Source organism: Anabas testudineus, chromosome 8 (genome assembly GCF_900324465.2).
Source record: "Anabas testudineus chromosome 8, fAnaTes1.2, whole genome shotgun sequence".
NCBI classification, from domain to species: Eukaryota; Metazoa; Chordata; class Actinopteri; order Anabantiformes; family Anabantidae; genus Anabas; species Anabas testudineus.
Genome location: NC_046617.1, coordinates 2545930 through 2567117, shown reverse-complemented (window position 1 = coordinate 2567117; position 21188 = coordinate 2545930). Strand labels below are relative to the sequence as shown.

The window sequence follows — 21188 nt, the reverse complement described above, 5'->3', positions numbered from 1 at the left end:
TAGTCTGCATATTAATCTCTGCTGCCTAAGACAATGTCACTGTTTGTTAATTACTGATACTAAGCCCTAGAAAAATCTAGCTCTTATAGCCCATGAAACTGAAACAGCTCTTCCTAGAGCACTTTACTTTAAAGTCAGTCTCCTTGACTTAGATATGTTGTTTGCTTTGTACGTCCTGATCCTAAGACAGCTAACCTTCTATTGGCTGTTTCCAGAAGACATTCAATTAGGCTTGTTAAAGTTGCTGAAGTGACAATTTCCCAATCTTCACACCTCAGTGAGCTTTCATTTTTAGCATCTTTGTGTGTGTGTGTGTGTGTGTGTGTGTGTGTGTGCACAATCAGCGCCTGTACGCTCATGTCCTCCTCTTCGGCTGTTCAAACCAGACACAGCTGATAACAGCCTTTTCGATTCAGCTCGGCTCTCCACCACACACGAAGGAAGATTCCATGTTGCTGATATAATCAGTTTTACGTGGAAGCCACAGATCACCTGGCAGCGCTGTCATGATATTCAAATCAGGACCCATCTGAATTTCCACAGCAGGATGAAACAGTGCCACAGCGATGGGTTTACATTGTATATGTCATCCAAAATGTTCTCTATCTCAGACTGTCTCTTAGGATTATGTTCTGTGTCCTCCCAAACCCTTTTTACTTTTTATTAGTGCCACACATCACCACACTTCCTTAACAAGCAGTCAGTCAGCCTGGCTCCAGTCAGTCAGTCAATAGGCCTCCACTCTCTCTCACACACACACACACACACACCCACACCCACACATTTGCACACTCCCACATCATTATCATAATGAGCAGCCAGGAGAAGAAATAGTCTAGAACTATCATGCAAATCAATACAAATGACCCATTATGTCATAGATGGCTCCCACTGATCCATGAGGATCTGTTAACACTCTGAGCAGCTGTGGCCAGGCCTTTATCAGTAGGCTGTTAGAGCTCTTTTTAATGCTAATCTACAATATTTAGCTCAAATGTAAAGACACACTATTGCTTTTGTTATTATGATTATTATGTTTACTCTCTTTTTTTGCAATTTCTTGGTAGGGGCTGTGTTTTGTTCCAATTCTTCAAATCAATACAGTTCTCATTCAACATTTCTTTCATTGGTCTTTTTTGACTATATTAAGCTGGAGCTTACTGAACAGATTTCCAAATTTGTAGTTTGTAGTAGTAGTAAGACAAATGATTACCATTGTCAGGTTGTTTGCCTGTTATTTCTATTTTTCATTTTCAAATAGAACTACCATTGATCCCCAAGAAACGTTGTCGTTGGACAGTGTTTGTTACAGGGTTTCAGTGGCCACGGACACTTCAACACTTCCAATGAGGTGTTTTGCATGTGTAAACACCATATCCTGGTTTCAGGAACCTGGATGAGACTTTGGAAAACTGGATCTTCTGCCTGAAGTACCGCAATAGAAACCAGGGGACTGTGCCATGCAAACACCTAAACCTGGTTTCTCAACATTCTTACAGACAATAGTCTCAAACCTACATTAGATATTGTTATAACAGCGTATACAGGTATTACACACAAATAAACGCACAAGGCCATATTGTGAATATGATCAAAACCAGAATAAGAGTCAAACTGGGGGTTTTACAGTTTTCTAATTTAAACCTAAAAAAATAAATACAGAAAAAACTCAGTTTCACTTTCTATTGCCAACCCCCAGTTAATGTTTACAGTTTCATTAAATAATGCTGGTTCATAGAGTGAACAATTCATTTTGACTTAACTTTTATCAGTTACTGAAATCAATATGATGACAATGGAATAATCAATCCATCTCTCCTGTTTCACAGTGTCCCTAATAGGTTCTTTCTCTGTCTCTCTCTCTCTCTTACACACACACACACAGTCTATAATTACCACCAGAGCTACCACCTAATTTGGCTGCATATCCACACTGTGTACATCAAACAGTTTGATCATATTCGATCTATCGCTTTGACTTTTGTCAGTGTAATAAACTACATCTAGTCTAGAGCAGTAAGTATGGAGGCAAACAAATGTATACTTGCCTGAATTACAAATTCAGGCAAGTTTACAAATGTGTAAAAATGAATTGCAAGTGTCTAATAATGGCCACGAATGTGGGGTTGGCAATCTAGCAACAAAATCAAAATGTACAAATGTGTAAAAACAATTTTCGCATGGAGACCTTTAAAATTCATTGACAGAATGTTAGATGTGTGTACACACGTCACCTGACATGCATGATGCCCTGTGAAAATATTTTCTTGCTGTCGCGCACAAATTTATGCTATATTTAAGCAATGTTATAGTAGAAAATGCCACAAATTAAATATATATATATCTTTAAATAAAGTAAAATAATGGAGCAAAAACCAATTACATGACTTGGATTAACCTGAGATTTCTAACTGTCCTTCATTCAGCATATATTTCTCAAACCTGGCAAGCTAACATGATTTGATTACGCCAGACAGTCTGCGCGTGTACATTTAACAATCTTTTAATTATTTTATTTAAGTTTTGCATTTATAGGTATCCAGTTTTTTATATGTCATGAAGACATATTTGAAATTAGCACTGTGATTTATCTCCGCATTTCTATTTTGTTCTACACTGAACTTTGCAGGGAAAGTGTGGTATTTGTTAGATATATCTAAAAGCAGAAGTTTCTTAGTTACCTGTACCATCACAGGTTATTCATATAAAAAATAAATGACATTATCTTTAAAAAATATTATGCATTGTTACAGATTGTTTTTAAATACACTTGTTTGGCTGCTTACACTTCATAGATTTAAGACTTCACCTGGATAATGGGTCATTTTAACTTAACTTTTAACTATAATAATAATAATAATAATAATAATAATAATAATAATAATAATAATAATAATAATAATAATAATAATAATAATAATGTTGACATCCTTTCTCCTCCATTCTCCAGGAGCCTACTCTCACACTCCATGGCCACTCCCACTGCGCTTACGTCAGCAGAGCTTTATCCCGGAGCCCCTCCCCTCCTGCTGCCAGTCTTCGCCGGAGAGTCGGGAGCGGCGCGACGAGCCGCGGTGCTGAAAACCACCGTATCGGAATTATTTTGTCGTCAAAATTGGGATTTTTATCGGGAAATTCGTCGCACTGCAACAATGTGGACTAAGTTATTTAGCGTGAAATTGCTCGAAGGTGAGATATTTGAATAAGTTTACACCAAAAAATGCAAATAAGGTTTGTTTGTTGACTTAAGCTAACTTAGTTGTATCGTTACGTTAGCGACACCAGTCCTAGAAGATTTCAGTGTCCTCAAAACAGCGAGAAGGAGAAAATACAGTGCATTTAAAACTCTTAACACCTTTATACTATATTCAGACGAACATGTCTGAGAGCAACTGTTGTGTTTTTTCCTACCTTCCCATCTGTTTTTGCTCTTTTGCTCAAGCGCTATTACAAACAGAAGCCGTTTGGCTATCAGGCTAACGTAAGCGTTATGTTAACGAACATTTTCACCTAGCATTAGCTGACTTCATCTAAACTTACAGCAGGCAGGCTTTCTGTGCACTCGGTGGCTCCTCTTGATCCCTGTGTTTCCAGTCGTGTGCAGGACTGAGCTAGAAACAGTTCGCGCAGCAGCTCTACTGCTGACTGTGCTGACTCCTGCCCCGGTTACAGCGACTCATTCTTCTCTTTCTGTACAGTAGGAGTCGAGATGAAAGCTGTTTCTAACCATGTTTTTATTACACATGGCCAGTTTAGCTGTGTCTAGTGTATCATTTCAAAATGTTTTTTTTATTGCAAATGATTGTTATGCTAAATACATTTAAACCACCATCCATCTGTTACTGAACTTACGTGTATGGTTTTGTAAAGTGTATCTTAGATTTATCACAGTGTTTTTGTCGTGTTGTGAGACAGAGAGCTGCACATCTACAGTCCCTTTGTGGAAAATAGCTGACCTATGTTTCCCTCCCCCATCCCTGTTTTTCTCTCAAGGTCCTCAGTGAGTGCAGCCGGTGCTCTGCCCCCCAGTGTCCTCCACTCGCCTTTGAAGCAAGACCAGAGCTAGGTGTGAACTATTCTTCAGTCAAACAGACTCCTCATTGTCCCGTCTTCTATCTTCAAAGCATCTAGTGACGCACAAGGACAAGTGGGACCTACAAAAGGAAATAATTTGGTCATATAAACACTTAGGACTATTCCACTTTACAGTTAAAGGGCATAACATGGGGAATCAGTTAACAGAAATTGCCCCCAACACCCCATTCCTTCCCAGCTTCCAGTCATTACACGTAGTAGTGATCGGTTTGGACTCTGCAGGGAAAACGGCCCTGCTCTACAGACTCAAGCTGCGGGAGTTTGTTGAGACCATCCCCACCAAGGGATTCAACATGGAGCGGATTAAAGTGCCCATGGGGAACTCCAAAACCAACACCACCACGTTCCAGGTGTGGGATGTCGGCGGTCAGGAGAAACTGAGGCCCCTCTGGAAGTCATATACCAGGAGAACAGATGGGCTGGTGTTTGTGGTGGATGCAGCAGAGACGGAGCGCATGGAAGAGGCCAAGGTGGAGCTCCACAGGATCACCCGGTCAGCAGAGAACCAGGGGGTGCCCTTACTGGTTCTGGCAAACAAACAGGACCTGGATGGAGCCATGTCAGCTTCAGAGGTAAACATTCAAATCTTCTGCTTTTCTTGTTTACATGATCAGTCTGTTGGGTTTTGGTCAGATACCTGACAAAACGCATCTGATGTTTAATGACATAAACACACTTTTCAGTGTGTTGAACGATGATGCTTACGTAGATGAATTAGTTTTATTTCAGTTTTTATTAGTTGTATTTATATCCCTTCTTCATTTCGTGTGTTTCAGGTAGAGAAGGTGCTGGCCATACATGAACTGAGCTCGTCCACGCTGCACCACACGCAGGGTTGCTCTGCGCTGGATGGCCAGGGTCTGCAGCCTGGCCTGGAGAAGCTTTACGAGATGATCGTGAAAAGGAAGAAGATGCTCCGACACAGCAAGAAGAAGAGATGAACCGGACAATCATTGATGCTACACCCTGACTCTCTATTTGTCTGAGGAACTGTCTGCGACTCCCTTTGCAATTGCAAACCAGAGAAAAGACAATGCTCGCTCAGACGAGACAAACTTTGGCTGAGAAGTCTGTACCCAATGTTTAAAAGCTTATTTTGTCCTCCAGACATTTGGGATTGATTGTTGAGTGATCTCTTATCCTTGAATGAGAACAGAGGGAGACGCATCCCGCTCCAGAGGGACAGAAGGAAAAAAACAGTGCAATATACTATGAACACTCCTTGATGCACTCACTAACTCCAACATTGAAGGATACAGTATTTAGCTCCACTGCTTGTGAAAACACGTAGTGCCAACACCTGCTGGCCTGGCCTGAGCCTGGTTTTTGTTCGTTTCACACATTTTTCAATGTTCTATTTCATTCTAAATCGTTTTTTTAGTTGCATGATGCTCACCCAGCATTAAGCAACGCTTTTGTTGATCAAAAGACATCTGTCATTGTTCAGTGTTTGACTACAGCTACGACCTGCCACCAAGTGATGTTCACACACTGTCACTCTGAGGCTGCTCGATCCAGCTGTGTAAGTTTAGATTATTATAATTTTTTTTTGACCACTCTTCACCAAAGCAGTGCGCTTGCCACAGTTTGGTGTATTTCAGGTTTTGTGGAATGTTGCTGGGTTAGTTCAAACAAGAAATAGTTTTTACAGTGTGTACATATTGTTTTGTAAAATGTCAACAAATGAATAAATTATTGAGCAACTTTGAAATTCTTTTGTGGACACTTGTTTCTTTATCATGTGTTTGTGCTTCTGTGAAGCTTGAGCTGACACTAATGTGTAGATAGACACAGTGTTCATGTGAGTTACATAGTTATAAGACGAGGTGAGACAAATTATATTTATACAGTATTTTTCACTTACAAACGAGATGAGTCTAGAATTTGATTGAAGGATGCAAACTAAATTGATTGGACATAGTTTAGAATCACACTGCATGTCAGGATGAAAAACAAGCCTAAGATCTCTCTGTAAACTACAAAACCATTTTTTGTTGCACAGTGAACTTATGAAATGGGAGAAGTCTGGAACCACCACCAGGTAGACTTGGTGCTCCAGCCAATTTGAGTATCTGGACAAGAAGGAACTTGTGTCCAGGAGGCCAATAGTCACTCAAACAATGCTTTAGATGTCCTCTGCAGAGATGGAAGAGCCTGATAGCAGAACAGACATCTTGGTAACATCAGTCAGATCTTTATGGTGGAGGAACCCTGAAATAACTCTGAGAGCATGAGGAGAAGAGTCTCAACCTATTAGGGCAGAACTCCAAACACTATGTCTGTAAAACACCAGGCTCACATTCATCACCTGTTAACATCATCTCTACTGTGAAGCATGGTGGTGGTAGAAGAGGCAGAGTTGAGAGAAGGATGAATCCAACTGAATACAGAGATGTTCTTCAAGAAAACCTGCACCAGAGTGTATGTGACCCAAGACTGTGCTGACCCTTTAACCTTTCAGTGTGACCACAGTCCAAAGACAACAGCCAAGGCTGCTCTGGAGTAGCTTCAGGACAAGTCTCGGACTGTCCTTGAGTGGTCCAACTAAAACCCCTAATAAACATCTGTGAAGGGACCTGGGATTTCATCCAATCTGATTCATCTTGAGAGGTTAAACTCAGGTGTGAGAAGGTTGTAGAGACTTGATCAAGAAGACTCAGAACTGTGATGACAGTCCATAAACGACTGAACTAAGGGTCTGATTACTTACTAAAGAAAGTCAGTGTTTACTGAGTTAAGAGTTGACATGTAAATCAGAGTCTGCGATGCTGTGTCCATTCTCATGTAAACTACAAGAAACTGTCTGGATGTAAACAGGGATTGTGCTGAAGACACAATTCAAAGAGATCAGCCCATTTATTCACAGTTACTAGTATTTCTGCAATATGAGCTTCACTATCACACCTGACAAACATAACTTGATGACAATGAGCAGCTCTGTGGTAACTATCAGTTGTTTACCACTGTTATCGGGGCTCTAAGGTTATTATGGTGGAATTCAGGCAATGAAAATCAGTCACACAGGAATGTGAAAATGGTAAAGCCCAGCCCCCACTCACATGACTTGTCCGGGCTGTTCCCTGATACTACACTGGTACCCCCTGCCCCCACCCCACCCTTTGTAACCTCCATCACTTGACTTGTGATACCAACACCAGCTCATACCGCCTGACTCTGATCCACCCACCTGTTGTTACAGCTTATCATGTGGATAACAATGGTCATTTCAGAGGTTGTAGCAGACACTGTGACTGGTTAACCTAGATCAAAGCTTCTGAAAAAGCCAGAAAGTGATGATTACACAGGAGCCCATGAGTTTAGGCCTGAGTGTCGCAGACAGAGTAAAGAAGGCAGAAAGTACGCAGATACATATTGAAATGTTAGTTTGGGTTAGTTCATAGATTTGCTGGCCCCATCCATCCAGTCCTAGAGCTCGACGTGCTGACGGTGAGTTCACACCCCAGCACCTATTTATTTAGGTTTTGCATGGGTTCATACAAAACAAATCACATATACCATAGATATAGATCAATTGTCTTAGATCTACAGTTCGCCAGTGTTTGTACTATTCCAACAGTTGCTTCAATTGCTGGTAACATTTAATTATGGGATGGCCCCTCCACATCTTTCTCAGGTTACTGTCCAAACTGATGACACAACTTTTACACCCACTGTACTCTTTGAACGGTCAGCTGTGAGGAGGAGGGAACACATCCAAGGATTCTATCCTGTTTTTCATGCATGCAACCAAGTGGAACAATAGCTGCATTTCTAGTTTAAGAATGTAACCTGACTGTTTGGTTAAATGTTAAACATGTTAAACAAAAGTTTGGTACAATAATCTGCTGTCAACACCAATTGCATGTCTACAGGATCTTCTCCGATTTTGCATGACCTAAAACACAAGTCCCCTAACCATCACTAAATATTTCTTCAGCTTTAACCTTTTGCTAGCATGACTTGTGTTTTATTCTGGTTGTGTTGCTGCATAATCACTTCAGGTTACAGATAGAAACCATGAAATATCAATGAATCATGGCAAGCCGCCCTGGTTCAGAAGCAGCAAAGCAACCCCGAATCATGACACTGCCACCACCGCGTTTCAGAGATGGGATAAGATCCTTATGCTTTCTAAACATAACACTTCAAGTCATCTCAAGGCACTTTTAGAGTGTAAGATTTAAGACCTTGCAAAGTATAATTGTATAAAAAAGGATATAGAAAATCCTACAATCCCATTTGAAAAACTGCCTTTAAAGGAAGAAACCGCCATCAAAACCAGGCTCAGAGTGGGCGGCCATCTGCCTCGACCGGTTTGGGTGAGTGGAAAGAGAAGAGAGAAAAGAACAGCAGGAAACAAAAACACAACAACAAACAGCAAGAACATTGGGCAGGTCAACTGGATTCTGGAGATAAACTGCTCCAGGCTGAGGATACCTGCAGAAAAGTAGCGAGAGACAGAGGAGGAAACACAACTATGGAGAGAGAGAGAAGTGACAAAATTAACCATTGCATGATATGCAAGGGGAGCTGCAATGGTAATTTGAATACATAGAGGAGAGGAGGAGCATTCTACTGGTAGGGGATTGTAAATCCTGGGCCGTAATGTAAAGTAACTTAACAGTGTTTGACTCCTGCTGTTGCACCTGTAGACGCACAGTGCAGTGTTGAATTTATTTACTGTGTTGTAAGATGTTTCATTTCAAAGAGACTCTCTGCCTCATCCCCCTGTGCTCTTTAAATCAGCGGTCAAACCCTCCCATGTTCACTCACTGCTCAGTCAATCCAATTACCCTGATTGGAGGCTCCCTCCTGCTGCGACTCAGCTGTCGGAGCAATAAGTAAGTAGCAGGATTAGTGAGTCAGCAGAATGGACAGGAAAACCCTCCACATTAAAAGTCTTAAGCCAGCCAGAGCCAACTTCGATTGCTTCTGGGAACTGATTAACTAAGCCTCCTGCCATTAAATCTTTTAACTTTCTGTGGTGGTCTGCTCTCCCGCCTGTCTTCATCAGGCAGGCTGTTTTATTTTTATGTCATCTCCGTCTGCTGTCTTTCATCTTCTGCTGTTTACTCCTCTACTTAGCACCTTTCTGTCTCTGTCCCCCACACTTCTGTCAATAAGGCTATTCACACAGACGTTTGCCCTACATTAAAGCCACATATAGGTGTGTGTGTGTGGGGGGGGGGGGGGGGGGGGTGGGTGTTGTTTCATGTACTGCTGAGACAAATTTGATCTGGGAAGTACAATTTGAGGAAGTATGGGGAGTGTATTTAACTGCCTGTCTGGTTACCTGTGTCTCGCTGACCTGTTAATACAAATTCAAACACAAGTTGTTAAATTGACAACTGTCCAATCAAAATACTTGAAAGTTGCAAATTAAAAGTTTTTTTATGGAAGATCAAGCATGTTTTTTTATTACATCACAAACATAATCTTTTCTGCTGAAACATGTACACTTGAAGCTGCCATCTTGGCCTGGTCTGCCTTGTAAAAGAGGCTGATAACCATAATTAGCTGTGGAACTGCAACCAAACTAAATGTACTATATAACAAACTAAACCAGCTTAGACCGGACACTCCGACAGTCGGGGCCCACTCAGCTGTGAAAAGCTGTCTCTCATTATCTTTGGTTGAAGCTGCGTTTCTCTAGAATGACCTTGGTTAAGATTTCAGCAGGCCTCACCACACGCAGGATCGAGACCAGACCCACACACATGTCCCGCTCCAGATCTGGCTCGGTTTTACTTTTATCATACAGCCTTCTGCTACAGCTCCTTGTGCAAAGTATCAGACATTTAGGTATATTTTATCTATGTACCTCGTGTCCATTTTAATAAAGTGACTACATTTATGCTACCAGTCATAATTCCTACATAAAGGTTTCAAGTCAGGGACGTTAAACTGGACTTCTTTTTCGGTTTTTCCCTTCTCTCTGTCTCCGTGCAGGCCATGTTTGCCTCTTCGCAGCAGCACAGTAATTGCAGAAAGCTCTGTGGTTTTTGATGAGTATCTACTTGTCTTTCAGTCCACCCAGGCCTTCATGGTTAAAGGAGGGAGGCTCTGGGCTTTATGCATCGTTGCAGATGAGACGTGGCTTCCAAAATAGAACTGTGTGCTTCCAAAACATGATGTTATCACAGGCAAACCAGAAACGCTCTGTTCTCCACACAAAGGCAGCGTTCTCATGGTTCGGACTTATTTTGAATGTGTGTTGTTTTGGCTGCGCTGTGCAGGGAAAAAGGCTTCTAACATTGGTTCATGTAAAATGTGCTATGTCATTTCATCATAAAACGTCAGGTTGTATGTATGTTATCTGCAGTCCATTTAAAACCAAGAGAAGCTTTTGGGCCCCACTGGGTGATATCCTCTAAACTCATTTCCACACAGGAGGGACTGATGGGATTTGTCTGCTGGTTTGTATCTCTGTCAGACCAGACGACTCATCATCAAAGGAACATCAAATTAACACTGTTGTTGAATGCTCAGCAGAGAAAAAATGTTTTCAATGACAATTCAGATGCAATCTGGTTCTCTGTCCTACAGTGCTGTGAAAAAATATCTTCCCGTGTCCTGGTTTGTTCTCTTTTTGTGTGTATCTCATACTAAACTGTTTAGTATGTGGTGGACTTTACCTAAAACAGTCTAAAACTGTAACTGTTTTCCTTTCGAGCCATCCAAAGGTCACTTTACTCTCAGGCTTGGGAGTATTGTCTTTCATTGTCTTTCTTATTTGTGATTGTCTTCACGCAGCCACCTCCGTGCTCGACTGCAGGTTTGATGTTTGTTTGTAGGGTTCGGTGTTGGTTTCTGTCAGATGTAATAGGACCCCTGTCTTCCAAACATCACTCCATAGAACACCCTCCCGGGAGGTTTGAAGGTCATTTCTGTGTGCTGCGGTGGAGCTCAGACGAGCCGTAATGTTCCTGTGGGTTCGCTGCGATTTACTCTTCACCGCTCTCCCACAACAGTGTTTGTCCGATAGTGGAGTCATGATAACTGACCGTTACTGAGGCCAGCAGATGTTCTCCATGGATCTTTGGTGACTTCCTGGATGAATCGTCACAGTGTTTTTGGTTGATCAGTCACTCTTAAGAAGATTAACTATTGTTCCGTGTTTTCTTCATTTGTAGATAGTGTCTCTATGGATGAAGTTCACAGCTTTGTAACCCCTCCCAGACAGATCGGTGCAGTTTGATCATTTTTCTGAATGCAGTAATTAAGGGGGCAAATATAACCATTTCCATAAATACAACTGTCTCTTCAAACTTGCATTTAGATTTTTACTCAAGTTGTCTTTGACCTTCTAACAATTTGCTTTACATTTAAGCAGTATCAGTTATTTTAAATTTTGATAATACCCGTTTTGCAGTTCATAGTAAAATACTGCAACAGTATAATGAACATTTGAGGGAATCCTCCTCTGCGTCCTCAGGTTTGACCTGTCCATTAAAAGGCCTGGCTGTTTTTCAGTATGTGAGGCATGTTAAGGATTTCAGCTATGTGCCTCTCTGACATGCATCAGGCTACCAATCATACCACACGCCTACAGGGAGGAATCCATCGCCTATTATCTGACAAAGGTATTCACACATTCTTCAGTATCAGTACTTTATTTTCTCTGTTATTTCACATGCACGTGATTTAAACTTGCGAGGCCACCAATGGCATGTCTTTTATCAAAAGTAACAGACTGATAATAAAACAGGTTAAATAGAAAATGGTATATATTCATACCACTGTCTTCTCTCTGATATATATGACATTAACCCAGGTCCTTTAAACTGTGAGGCGACCGTGTTAACCACCACACCACTGTACCACTGAGTCAAACATCAGTCTTTTCAACTTGTATTAGGCCTCTTCCAAACATTCCTGACAATTGACTAAAGGTCAATGTAATATTTAGTGTGTTTAAAATGTTACCTACTGTTACCTACCAGAAATGTTGAACACCCTCATTCATCTAGTTGATCAATGCTGTGTGATTAAAAATGATAGTTTTTTTTAAAACTGTGCATGTGCGTGTCATGCAGAAGAGGGTTTTGTGTGTGCAGATGTAAAAGAGAAACCCTTTTCAGACAGATATGCTGAAAAATGTATTAGTAGAAAGTAATGTAACTGAAGGATGAAGAGTCTCTGTTATCCAGCTGAGGTTAATGGTAAGTTGCTTTGACTCACATCACAGCACATGTACTAAACCTGAAACAGAAACACCAGGTCATCCCAAATAGTTCAACAACATTCGAGTGAATTATTAAAGTGAAATTATCCACTCCTCTGTGCTTCATATTTGTTCTTTCATTCACTCCACTGGGTGTACACAGCCAGCACGTCACAGCAAGAAGAGAGGAGCTGGACTGACGTCAAAGGGTTGCTTCACCATCCCTTCCCATCCCTGCAGCACCACACCCAATCTGTCAACTGATTGCTGTTTTTAAGGTGTTAAAAACAGGCCCTTCAAGAACAGGATCAGGGCATTTTCCAGTTCCAGGTTGGACTGGCTGAACTATTTACGGGGAGTTCATACATAACCAGTGTTACGAAGGAGTACTTGTGGTCATGGTGACATTCATGTACCCAGAACAGAGTAAATGATTAATGCTGGTAATCACGAGTAAGAAAAAAAAACCTCAATCAGATTAATCCCATGAAAAACTACTGGATAATAAGAGGGCTGTGTTCTGTGGGATTAATGGATTCATTAACAGATACAAAGGGGAAAAAAGAGGAAGAAACAAAACACAATTTTTTAAAACTAAGTAATTTATTGAACCCTAAAGAGCAAACTAAACCAGTTTTTAATGTATGTAGTGTGTAGATATACATCATTGTGTTGTAACACGCAGCAAACAAACATGGTAAAATGCCTGCATGTGGCACCTATTAGATAGACGTGGCAACGCACTGTGGTTATGTTGACCTTTCTTATGACATCTTTGTCTATTTACACTGTACTTGTTGCCGGAATCCCATTATTAGAGGTGTGACAGTTAATGTGATATCCAGGGTGACATGTAACACACAGGTCGTCCATTTCTGAGTGTCCCTCTTTCTCCTCGCATGAACCCACACGTGACATGTTGTACACCATGCAGCTTGGCTGAGTGGATCAAGAGTGAATCATAAATGCTGAGGGGCTCATACGAGAAATAACCATGGTGATTGGACTCAAAAACAGGCCGACTGTTACCCAGGTGCCTCCTATGAGATTAATTGCTCGTTACAATAAAACTCGCTCTTAATGGTTGTTCTTAAGATTTAGCCTTGGGTTTTATCTCTGAAGACTGTGCTTGTTGTTGATTACAATGAAGCCCAGATAGCCACCACTCATTTAGAGCCAGAGAAAATAGAGAGAATCAGGCGGGGACACTGCACAAACTCTGGGCATAACCAATGCAATAATTTGGAATGAAATAGAAAGAAACCACTGGTGTACTTAGCATCACAGAACGTGATTGTGTTAACTGTCAAGAAAAACCTGTAAACAAGCTCCACAGAGGTTCTCCACCATCTGGAAAAGACTTCATGAGCAGAAATGTGCACGCCTTACCACAAGCTGCAAACCCCTCAGCTGCAGTTGGAATCAGCAAGCCACATTGGAATTTGAAGACGTACAGAGAGGAAACCACAAAGTCTATGGACTAATGAGACCCAGAGTCACCTCTAACTTCATGTTGAAAGGAAAAAGTGTGGATCAGGAAAGGAAGCTGTTGCAAGGGACAGAAAAACATAATCAAATGGTACCATCTCAAAACCCTCACTGTGCCATCTCTGGTGGCTGCATAAAGACATTCATGACAACATGGCAGCAAAGTGGCACGGTAATCCTGCTTTGAATCAGCAATATGAAGAGGGGCAAATGAGGGAAACAGAGGGAAGTCCTTTATGTATTTTGAAGATCCAGGCCAGATACTGCAAGTTCAAGCAAATAAGCCTCCATCTACGGCTGCCAAATACCTACAGGGAAGAAACACAGCAGAGCAAAACAAGGGTCAGCAGCACACAAAAGACCTAGAATGAACACAAGTCTGAGAAATAAAGGTCTGTAGAATGTATTTTTATTGTATGTTGTCAGTAATCATGTGTCTGGAGCAGACTGAAGGTACTGTAGGTAACACATAGTTACATAAGTAGGACCTGGGGGATATAAGAGAAATAGCAGTAGTAGTAGCAGCAGCTCAAACCCCTGCTGCTGGCTTTATGTGTGACTGCATGTGTGATGCTTAGTTTTTCACACGTGCAAAGCACACAGCAGATGGTGGATTTCCAATAGATTTCTCTCTGATTCCCGCTTCTCCCTCCGCATCAGTCGACTCATTAAAACACTGTTGTTACCAACTCCTCCGTTCGTCGGTAAATGTCTCTACGGTGTTGTCCAGCTGTTTGAAGTCTGTGTTTAGGAAGAAAGTGGTGACGTCACAGAGCTCTCTACTGAAAATGCTGATGTTTCTATGCAACTGTAAGGAGCTGTGTCTGCTGGAGGAAACCAGGGGAAGTAAAACAACACAATCTAAGTGTAGCGCTTGAATAGCACAGCGCTGTGAGCAGGATTCAACCCCACTGGATTTCAAGTCGTCCTAATCACTCTGCCATCACACACGCTGAAGCCTATACCTCTTCCAGAAAATCAAACTAAAGAGAAACTACTACTTACTCCAACGGGCTCCGACAGGCTGTGACAGGCTGTGACAGGCTTCTGCTGATAAACTGACTCATTTCTATTGTAAAAGAAAGTCAGGAGTGATGCTCTTACGGTAATAATTCATGACAAGCGACAAGGTTTCTATAAACTCTGCACCGGACTCTGTTTTTCTGTTTACTCCTGACAGAATAAATGATTCACTGCAGTTTGATTTGGGAAGTCACATGATACCGTTAAAAAACAACTAGAGGTGACGTTGTGGGTTTTTGACAGCTACAGTTGAGAGTTTACAGGAAAGACTGTTTTTGTCACTGCAACAAACTTACTGGATACTCTCCTCTTGGGTTCCAATAAATGTGCTCATCCACAGCAGCCGAGCACAAAAGATAACAGCATTTGTATGTGCGTTTGTGCCTGTGTGCATTTAGTTGAGTTTCTTTTAGTGTGGAAAGACTTTTATTATGTGAGGTAGAATTCTGGGCAGAATTGGCAGGAGGCGAGACGCAATTCAGAAAGGAACCTGCAGAATCAAAGTGTTTTGTTTACAGCACATTGAAGCAGCATCGTGACAGCCCACTTGCCCACATTACAGTAAGACCTGTTGAATGTGTGGATCAAATGCTTCGGGCATTTGCGTTCTGGCAAAAAGCTCCTCAATGTCTTAGATGCAATATCTGTAAACAGCTATAAAGTCCCGATTTAACACAAGAATTTATAAAACAAAAACAAAACAAAACATCATCCTGTTTAACAAACTGGCCCAATGGTAAGATCATTCCTCTGCTCTCTCTTTCTATAAAGTAAAAGTCCACCAGGCATCTTATTGGGATTTAAAGGTTCATTAATTATACGCAACTTTATCCACAGTCTTACGCACTAAATGCTAAATGTTGCAGGCAGTGCTCATCTCTTTCCGTAGATGTCTTGGCAAGTGCTATAAAAATGACCCACGTCTGAATGACATAAACATTTCCATGACAGCAACTAATTAGATTAACAGGGGTGGCTGGTTAAGAGACCAGTGAGTGTGTATGTGTGCGTGTGTGTGTGTGTGTGTCATTTCTAGAACTCTCAGAAAGGATGACTCAGCCCATTGACTCCGGAGCGATGCGAGGCTGAAAGAAAAGGAGAAAACAAAGAAGAAAACAAGAGATAAAATTAGACTTCTGTGTTAGGAGATAACAAAGTAAATCATTATTTCACGCCACAAAAGAAGATTGTGTGTATGTGCAGTACAGCTGAAAAATGGGATTCCTCACACCGGGCACGTGCACTCCACTATGATAAAAACAACGATGTAGTGCAAACAGACCCAGCTCTACTTTTAATAACTCATTTGAAGAGATTTGAAGTGTCCTCGCCATCACTCTGCCTCCCTCTCATCTATTTGCCCTTCAGAGTAAAACACCCAGACATGTGATGGTTACCTAACAGCTGAGTGGAGTGCCAGGATGGGTGGGGGAGTCGGGGGGGAGTCAGTATAGTTCAGTCAGGGCTGGAACAAAGGGCAACTGAGGATCCCCTGCATCTCTCCGGCTCTCATCCAGGCAACAGCAGAGTGACAATGAGGAAGCATTTCTAGGATTATAGATGTTTAACAGAATTTGAAATATTGTGGCATTTTCTTTGAGACATGGACACTTTTTGAATTTGAGTAATATGTAGAAGAGCCTGGCTTCTAGAGGAGCTGTATGTAGCAACAGTCAGCCCTATGAATTTATTTAAAGGTCTTCTTCTTCTCTTTCGGCTTTTCCCATCAGGGGTCGCCACAGCGAATCATCCTTCTCCACCTAACTCTATCAGGGGGATGATTCGCATGGTTATTTTGGCAATTTTTACGCCGGATGCCCTTCCTGACGCAACCCTCTCTATTTATCCGGGCTTGGGACCGGCACAGAAGTCACTGGCTTGCAACCCCTATGGCTAGATTGAATTTATTTAAAGGTAAAAAACAAAAATTTAAAAAGTGATACATATACTGTAAAAACAGGGGGCCAAGAATGGCTCCATGTTGAACACCCCAGCTCAGATACCCCTTTTCCACCAAGTCAGTTCCAGAGCGGGATTTGATTTCAACAGTCAAAGAATCAGTTCTTGGCCAGGAAAACTGGTTACAGGGTAGCACCAATTCTTTGCTGGTGTAGAGCTAAGAACTGCTAGAAGCAGAGGCTGGAGGTATGATTATTGTGACCAACAAGAACATCTACAATGTTGTTGAAAAGATAAAAAAAAATTGTATCATTTATTTGATTGGTTTAACTGCAGAGTGAAATGTTGTTGATGGGAATTAGCTAGCTAAAATTATGTTACAATTAGGTTCTTAGACATATTGCAAGTTGAACCAACTGTGCTTCTGGTTACATTGCTAAACTTGAATTAGAATAATAGACTAAATGATCAGATAAGGTCAGTGATTTCTCTTTTGTTATTTACCCTTAGTTGACAGATACACTGTCACGCTTGCATGACATGAAGATGGGGGACAGTGTGTGGAGCAATGACAAAGAGAGAGAAATGTACAAGGGAGAGGAGGACGGAGTAGGTAGGATGGAGAAGGAGACGTTCTCTGTTATAGTGTAATTGGTGTGGTGACTGGCAGGATGGAGGGAGTGGTGGAAGACAGAACGAAATTGGTACACGGAGAGAACACTGGTGTCAGCTTGAAAGTTTGGAGCCGCCTTCCTGCAAGTAAAGCTCTTCCCTCTTCTCAACCCAACTGAATTGTAAGTGGGCACTGAGTAACGACTTGCAGCCAAGTGTTATTATAAAAAGCTCAATATTAGCTTATTATTCAAAACAAATTACAAAACACCACCTCGTAATCTATAGCACATTTGGAGCATTTCCTGAGGAACTTGACCATAAAGTCCAAAAGAAGTAGTTCCTGATCTGGGGTCAAACTAATCAATAAAGGAAAAGGGAACTGGAACCACAGCAGCTTCAGAGTACTGCTATATTACAGTTTGTTCTCATTGTCTGCTGAGACTTCATGTTTTCAAACACGCAAACTGAATCAGAAGGTGACCGGACAGAATCACACGTATTTCTGAAATGATTTAAAACTAACGAAACATTAAAACCATGCAGCAATATATGTTCCATTAAAACAATACAACTTGTGGCAAAACTAATATTGTATGTCAGTCATTTCACAATAGACAACAAGTTACTCCACAATGATTTCAGTACAAACTGTTTCCACCCACAGTAACTCCAACCAGAGTCTACACTAAAGTATTCCAGTTAACAGTAAAGCAAAACCAAAGTGCCCCATCTCTGTTTACCAGCTGTCTGGAAAAATTCACACACACACACACACACACACACACACACACACACACAGTCTGCTGTATCTCTCATGTGGGAAACAGCTGTTGAGGCCTCTGGGTGATGATGTAATGACAAAAACTGCTGAGAATTAAAACTGAACCTATATGATGAGGTGTGTGTGTGTGTGTAGTGTGCTGTGCGCTTGATTGTTCTGCCAGATAGACTGATGATTTGTTTTTCTGCTGTTAGCCCTGTGGCAGTGTGTGCAATCTGTGTCTGTGACTGACTGCATGTTTTGAGGACATTGAGTTTTAAACCATGCACGTTAGCAAATTTTGGGATAATTGAGGACATTTCTGTTTGAATGATTACAACGCATTGTGTCAATGAGATGTAGGTCCATGTGCTGGACACGTGTGAGTCCGTGTGTGCATTTGGGGGAAGTTTCAGAAAAATACTTCCCACTGACTAGTCATCACACTGAGAGATCCTTATTCATGTGCATGTGTGCTTATGGTGTACGTGGCATCTGTGAGCAGGACTTTGTGTGTTTTCTGTGTTTGGACCATGGTGGTAAGGAGAGTAGGTCTGTTTTTTGGGGAAAACATGAGTCAGACTGACTGAGCAGAACAAAACAAATGGTTCCAGCCCTGTGGGCATGATAAAATGCCACACATATAAAACCACAGCATGTATACAGTCAGCGTGTTTCAAGAACACCTAGGGGAAGTCTCACAAATGTTTACTTGAACTAAAGGAACAGGAATGCCTTAAGGGAAATTCATTCAATTTTGATGGCAAAAAGGTCAAAAGTCAAGGTTACTGTGACCTCACGTGTGTCCCATTCTTGTCAACTCTAGATCTAAGAAACACCCCCGAAAACAGGGGATCTCGATCCAAAGCAATTAGTAAACTCTGGCGCTGCCCTTCTTTAGCATTCAGATCCAAAACAGGAGCAAAATCCATGAATAACAGAATTTGAGGGTTCTGGATTATATGGCAATTTTAATGTATTTTGTTTGTTCAAATATGCTGCAGGAGGAATTACAGACAAACATGAAGTTGTAGGAGGTGCGGTGCTTTACAGACATTTGGTCTAATGACAAATGATGCAATGTAATAAACAATCACCAGGAGTGTAACCAACTTATATAGGTTTGTGCTAGTATCTCTCCCATGGCAAAAATGGTAGCAAACAACCCGGTCCATAGACCAATGAGTGGAGAGCGTGTTCTCGTATGGTTTGACACATTCTGGTACGCTTGGAAAAAACTCAATTCGGACCTGAGCAAACATAGAATCTGGTCATGCAGTTGTGTCATCACCTATCCAGAGATTACCGCCTGCAGCACAATACAAAGCAGGAGACTCCAGCAGTAGCTTACAGTAAACTTTAAAACGAAACCTTTACTGATGGTTAAAACACAGAACTGACTTTTTTCTAGTTGTAGATAAAACCTTGTGTGTCATGTGGAAATACACTTTCTTGTGCTGAAAAACATCCTCGGTTCACTGTTCGCTGTTACCAACATGCTTCAGTCAGACAGATTGCACAGTGCTGAGAAGGTGGATATAGGTTCTCGAGGCATTTGCTTGGCACGGGCAGGTCTAACGGGAAGGACGGGTGAGCTTCAGTGAGTCATCAACATCATCCCTCCACCTCAAGGGTGGAGGAGCACACCCCTCTCAGAGCTAATATTGATCTTCCATCTTTTAAACTAGAGAAGTATTAACACTGTTCTGTTCCCAAATATCCATGTAGATAATCCATCACTCTTGTTTTGAGAGACAGGTCATACAGTTGCAGAACCTGAATGTTCAGGACATGCTGGATCATGGTGAACAGATCATCGGTGTATTATTCAGCTCTCCTACTTATTCTTGGAGCCACACTCAGTTGCTTCCTGCAGATATTTACCAGGGTTAGTGACGTTGTGATATTTAGGTTAGCTTTCTGGGGCTACACCTGTACTTTAGGCACAATGCCAACAACCACTGATAACACAGCTAAGCCTACAGGCCCGGCCAGTTTGGAGAGTGTGATGTTGGTGCAGCAGGTGTATGGCAGGCGGTGGAGGGAGTGTGTCTGGTATTCGGGGAATGCAGCACGACTGCTGTTGATGTCTGCACGGCTCACAGCCCTTCATCCCTCCCTCTCACACTCACACTCTGGATCGCTCTAATTCTTTCTAAGAGGTTTTCTGCTCCATAGTGAGACTGAACTAGAAGTTATTTTCTATGTGCTGTCAGTAAGAATACCCAGTTCATTTTAGTCTGCTTCAGCTCTTTGTGCAGCTAAATAAGCTAAATTGTAAAATGCAGATGTTGGTGAGTGCTGTGAGTCTGTTCTAACCACACATGGTTTGTGTTGTACCCATCGAGATGTGCTGCCCTGCAGTTATTTGCTTTAGGGGAGGTTTACCTGATTAGGTAGGACAAATCGTTATGTAATGTACTGTATGTGATATCATCACAACATGTCACATCATATCATGATGTGTATATATACAGTAAATATCCACAGATTACAGTAAAGCTTGACTATACCTCCCTTTGAATAGGATCCACAGTACCTCGTCATGAAAACCCAGCACCCTCATTAGATTCAAAGCCACACAAAAGTTGAAGGACTCCAAACTTTCACTGCAACACAATGGCTTTTGGAAAGTCACAGCGTTGGCCAATCAAGTACATGTACATACACGCTCCTGGTATTACTTTACAATGTGAATGTCATTTTTACTGTTACTACTTACCTAGTAATCAGCATGGCAAAAAACTCAACTGCTGCTGCCACAGTAACTTTCCAGTTGTCTAAGTGAGAGAATCATTCAGTCATTTGTGCAAAGGTTTAATTTAGTAATTATAGCTACAAGTTGTCAAGGACTCATATTAACATATTTTCTTTCATTATTCCATACTGTTGACTTTATTATGCTAATGTTTTTTGAGCCTTATCAACTGAATCAAACCATCAGAAATCATTTCCTCATCTATCTTATAAGCATTATTTCTTATTTTGTGTGTTTGTGGCATATACTGTAGCTCTTCCACTGGTCTGTGTGACTAGTTGCAAGTATAATGTGTAATGTATTTAGAAGGGGAAAAACAAATCCGTGTGCACTATTTTGGCATGTGATAACGTCTAAACACCTCGATCTGTTACACAAGCTCGACC

General features: G+C 41.5%; 1 protein-coding gene across 1 annotated transcript; it reads left to right on the top strand.

Annotated features, from left to right (window-relative positions):
* The first annotated feature begins 3047 nt into the window (after positions 1-3047).
* LOC113163260 (ADP-ribosylation factor-like protein 4D) lies at positions 3048-5806 on the top strand. Its single transcript, XM_026361717.1, has 3 exons — positions 3048-3189; positions 3994-4667; positions 4872-5806. Exons 2-3 carry the CDS (start codon positions 4224-4226, stop codon positions 5034-5036), a joined length of 609 nt encoding a protein of 202 aa, XP_026217502.1. The 5' UTR covers positions 3048-3189; positions 3994-4223; the 3' UTR covers positions 5037-5806.
* The last annotated feature ends 15382 nt before the right edge of the window (positions 5807-21188 follow it).

Coding starts and splice junctions, on each gene's coding strand:
- LOC113163260 (XM_026361717.1), top strand. CDS start 4,224: ATGGGGAATCAGTTAACAGAAATTGCCCCCAACACCCCATTCCTTCCC. Junction 4,668..4,871: donor GAGCCATGTCAGCTTCAGAG/GTAAACATTCAA, acceptor CGTGTGTTTCAG/GTAGAGAAGGTGCTGGCCAT.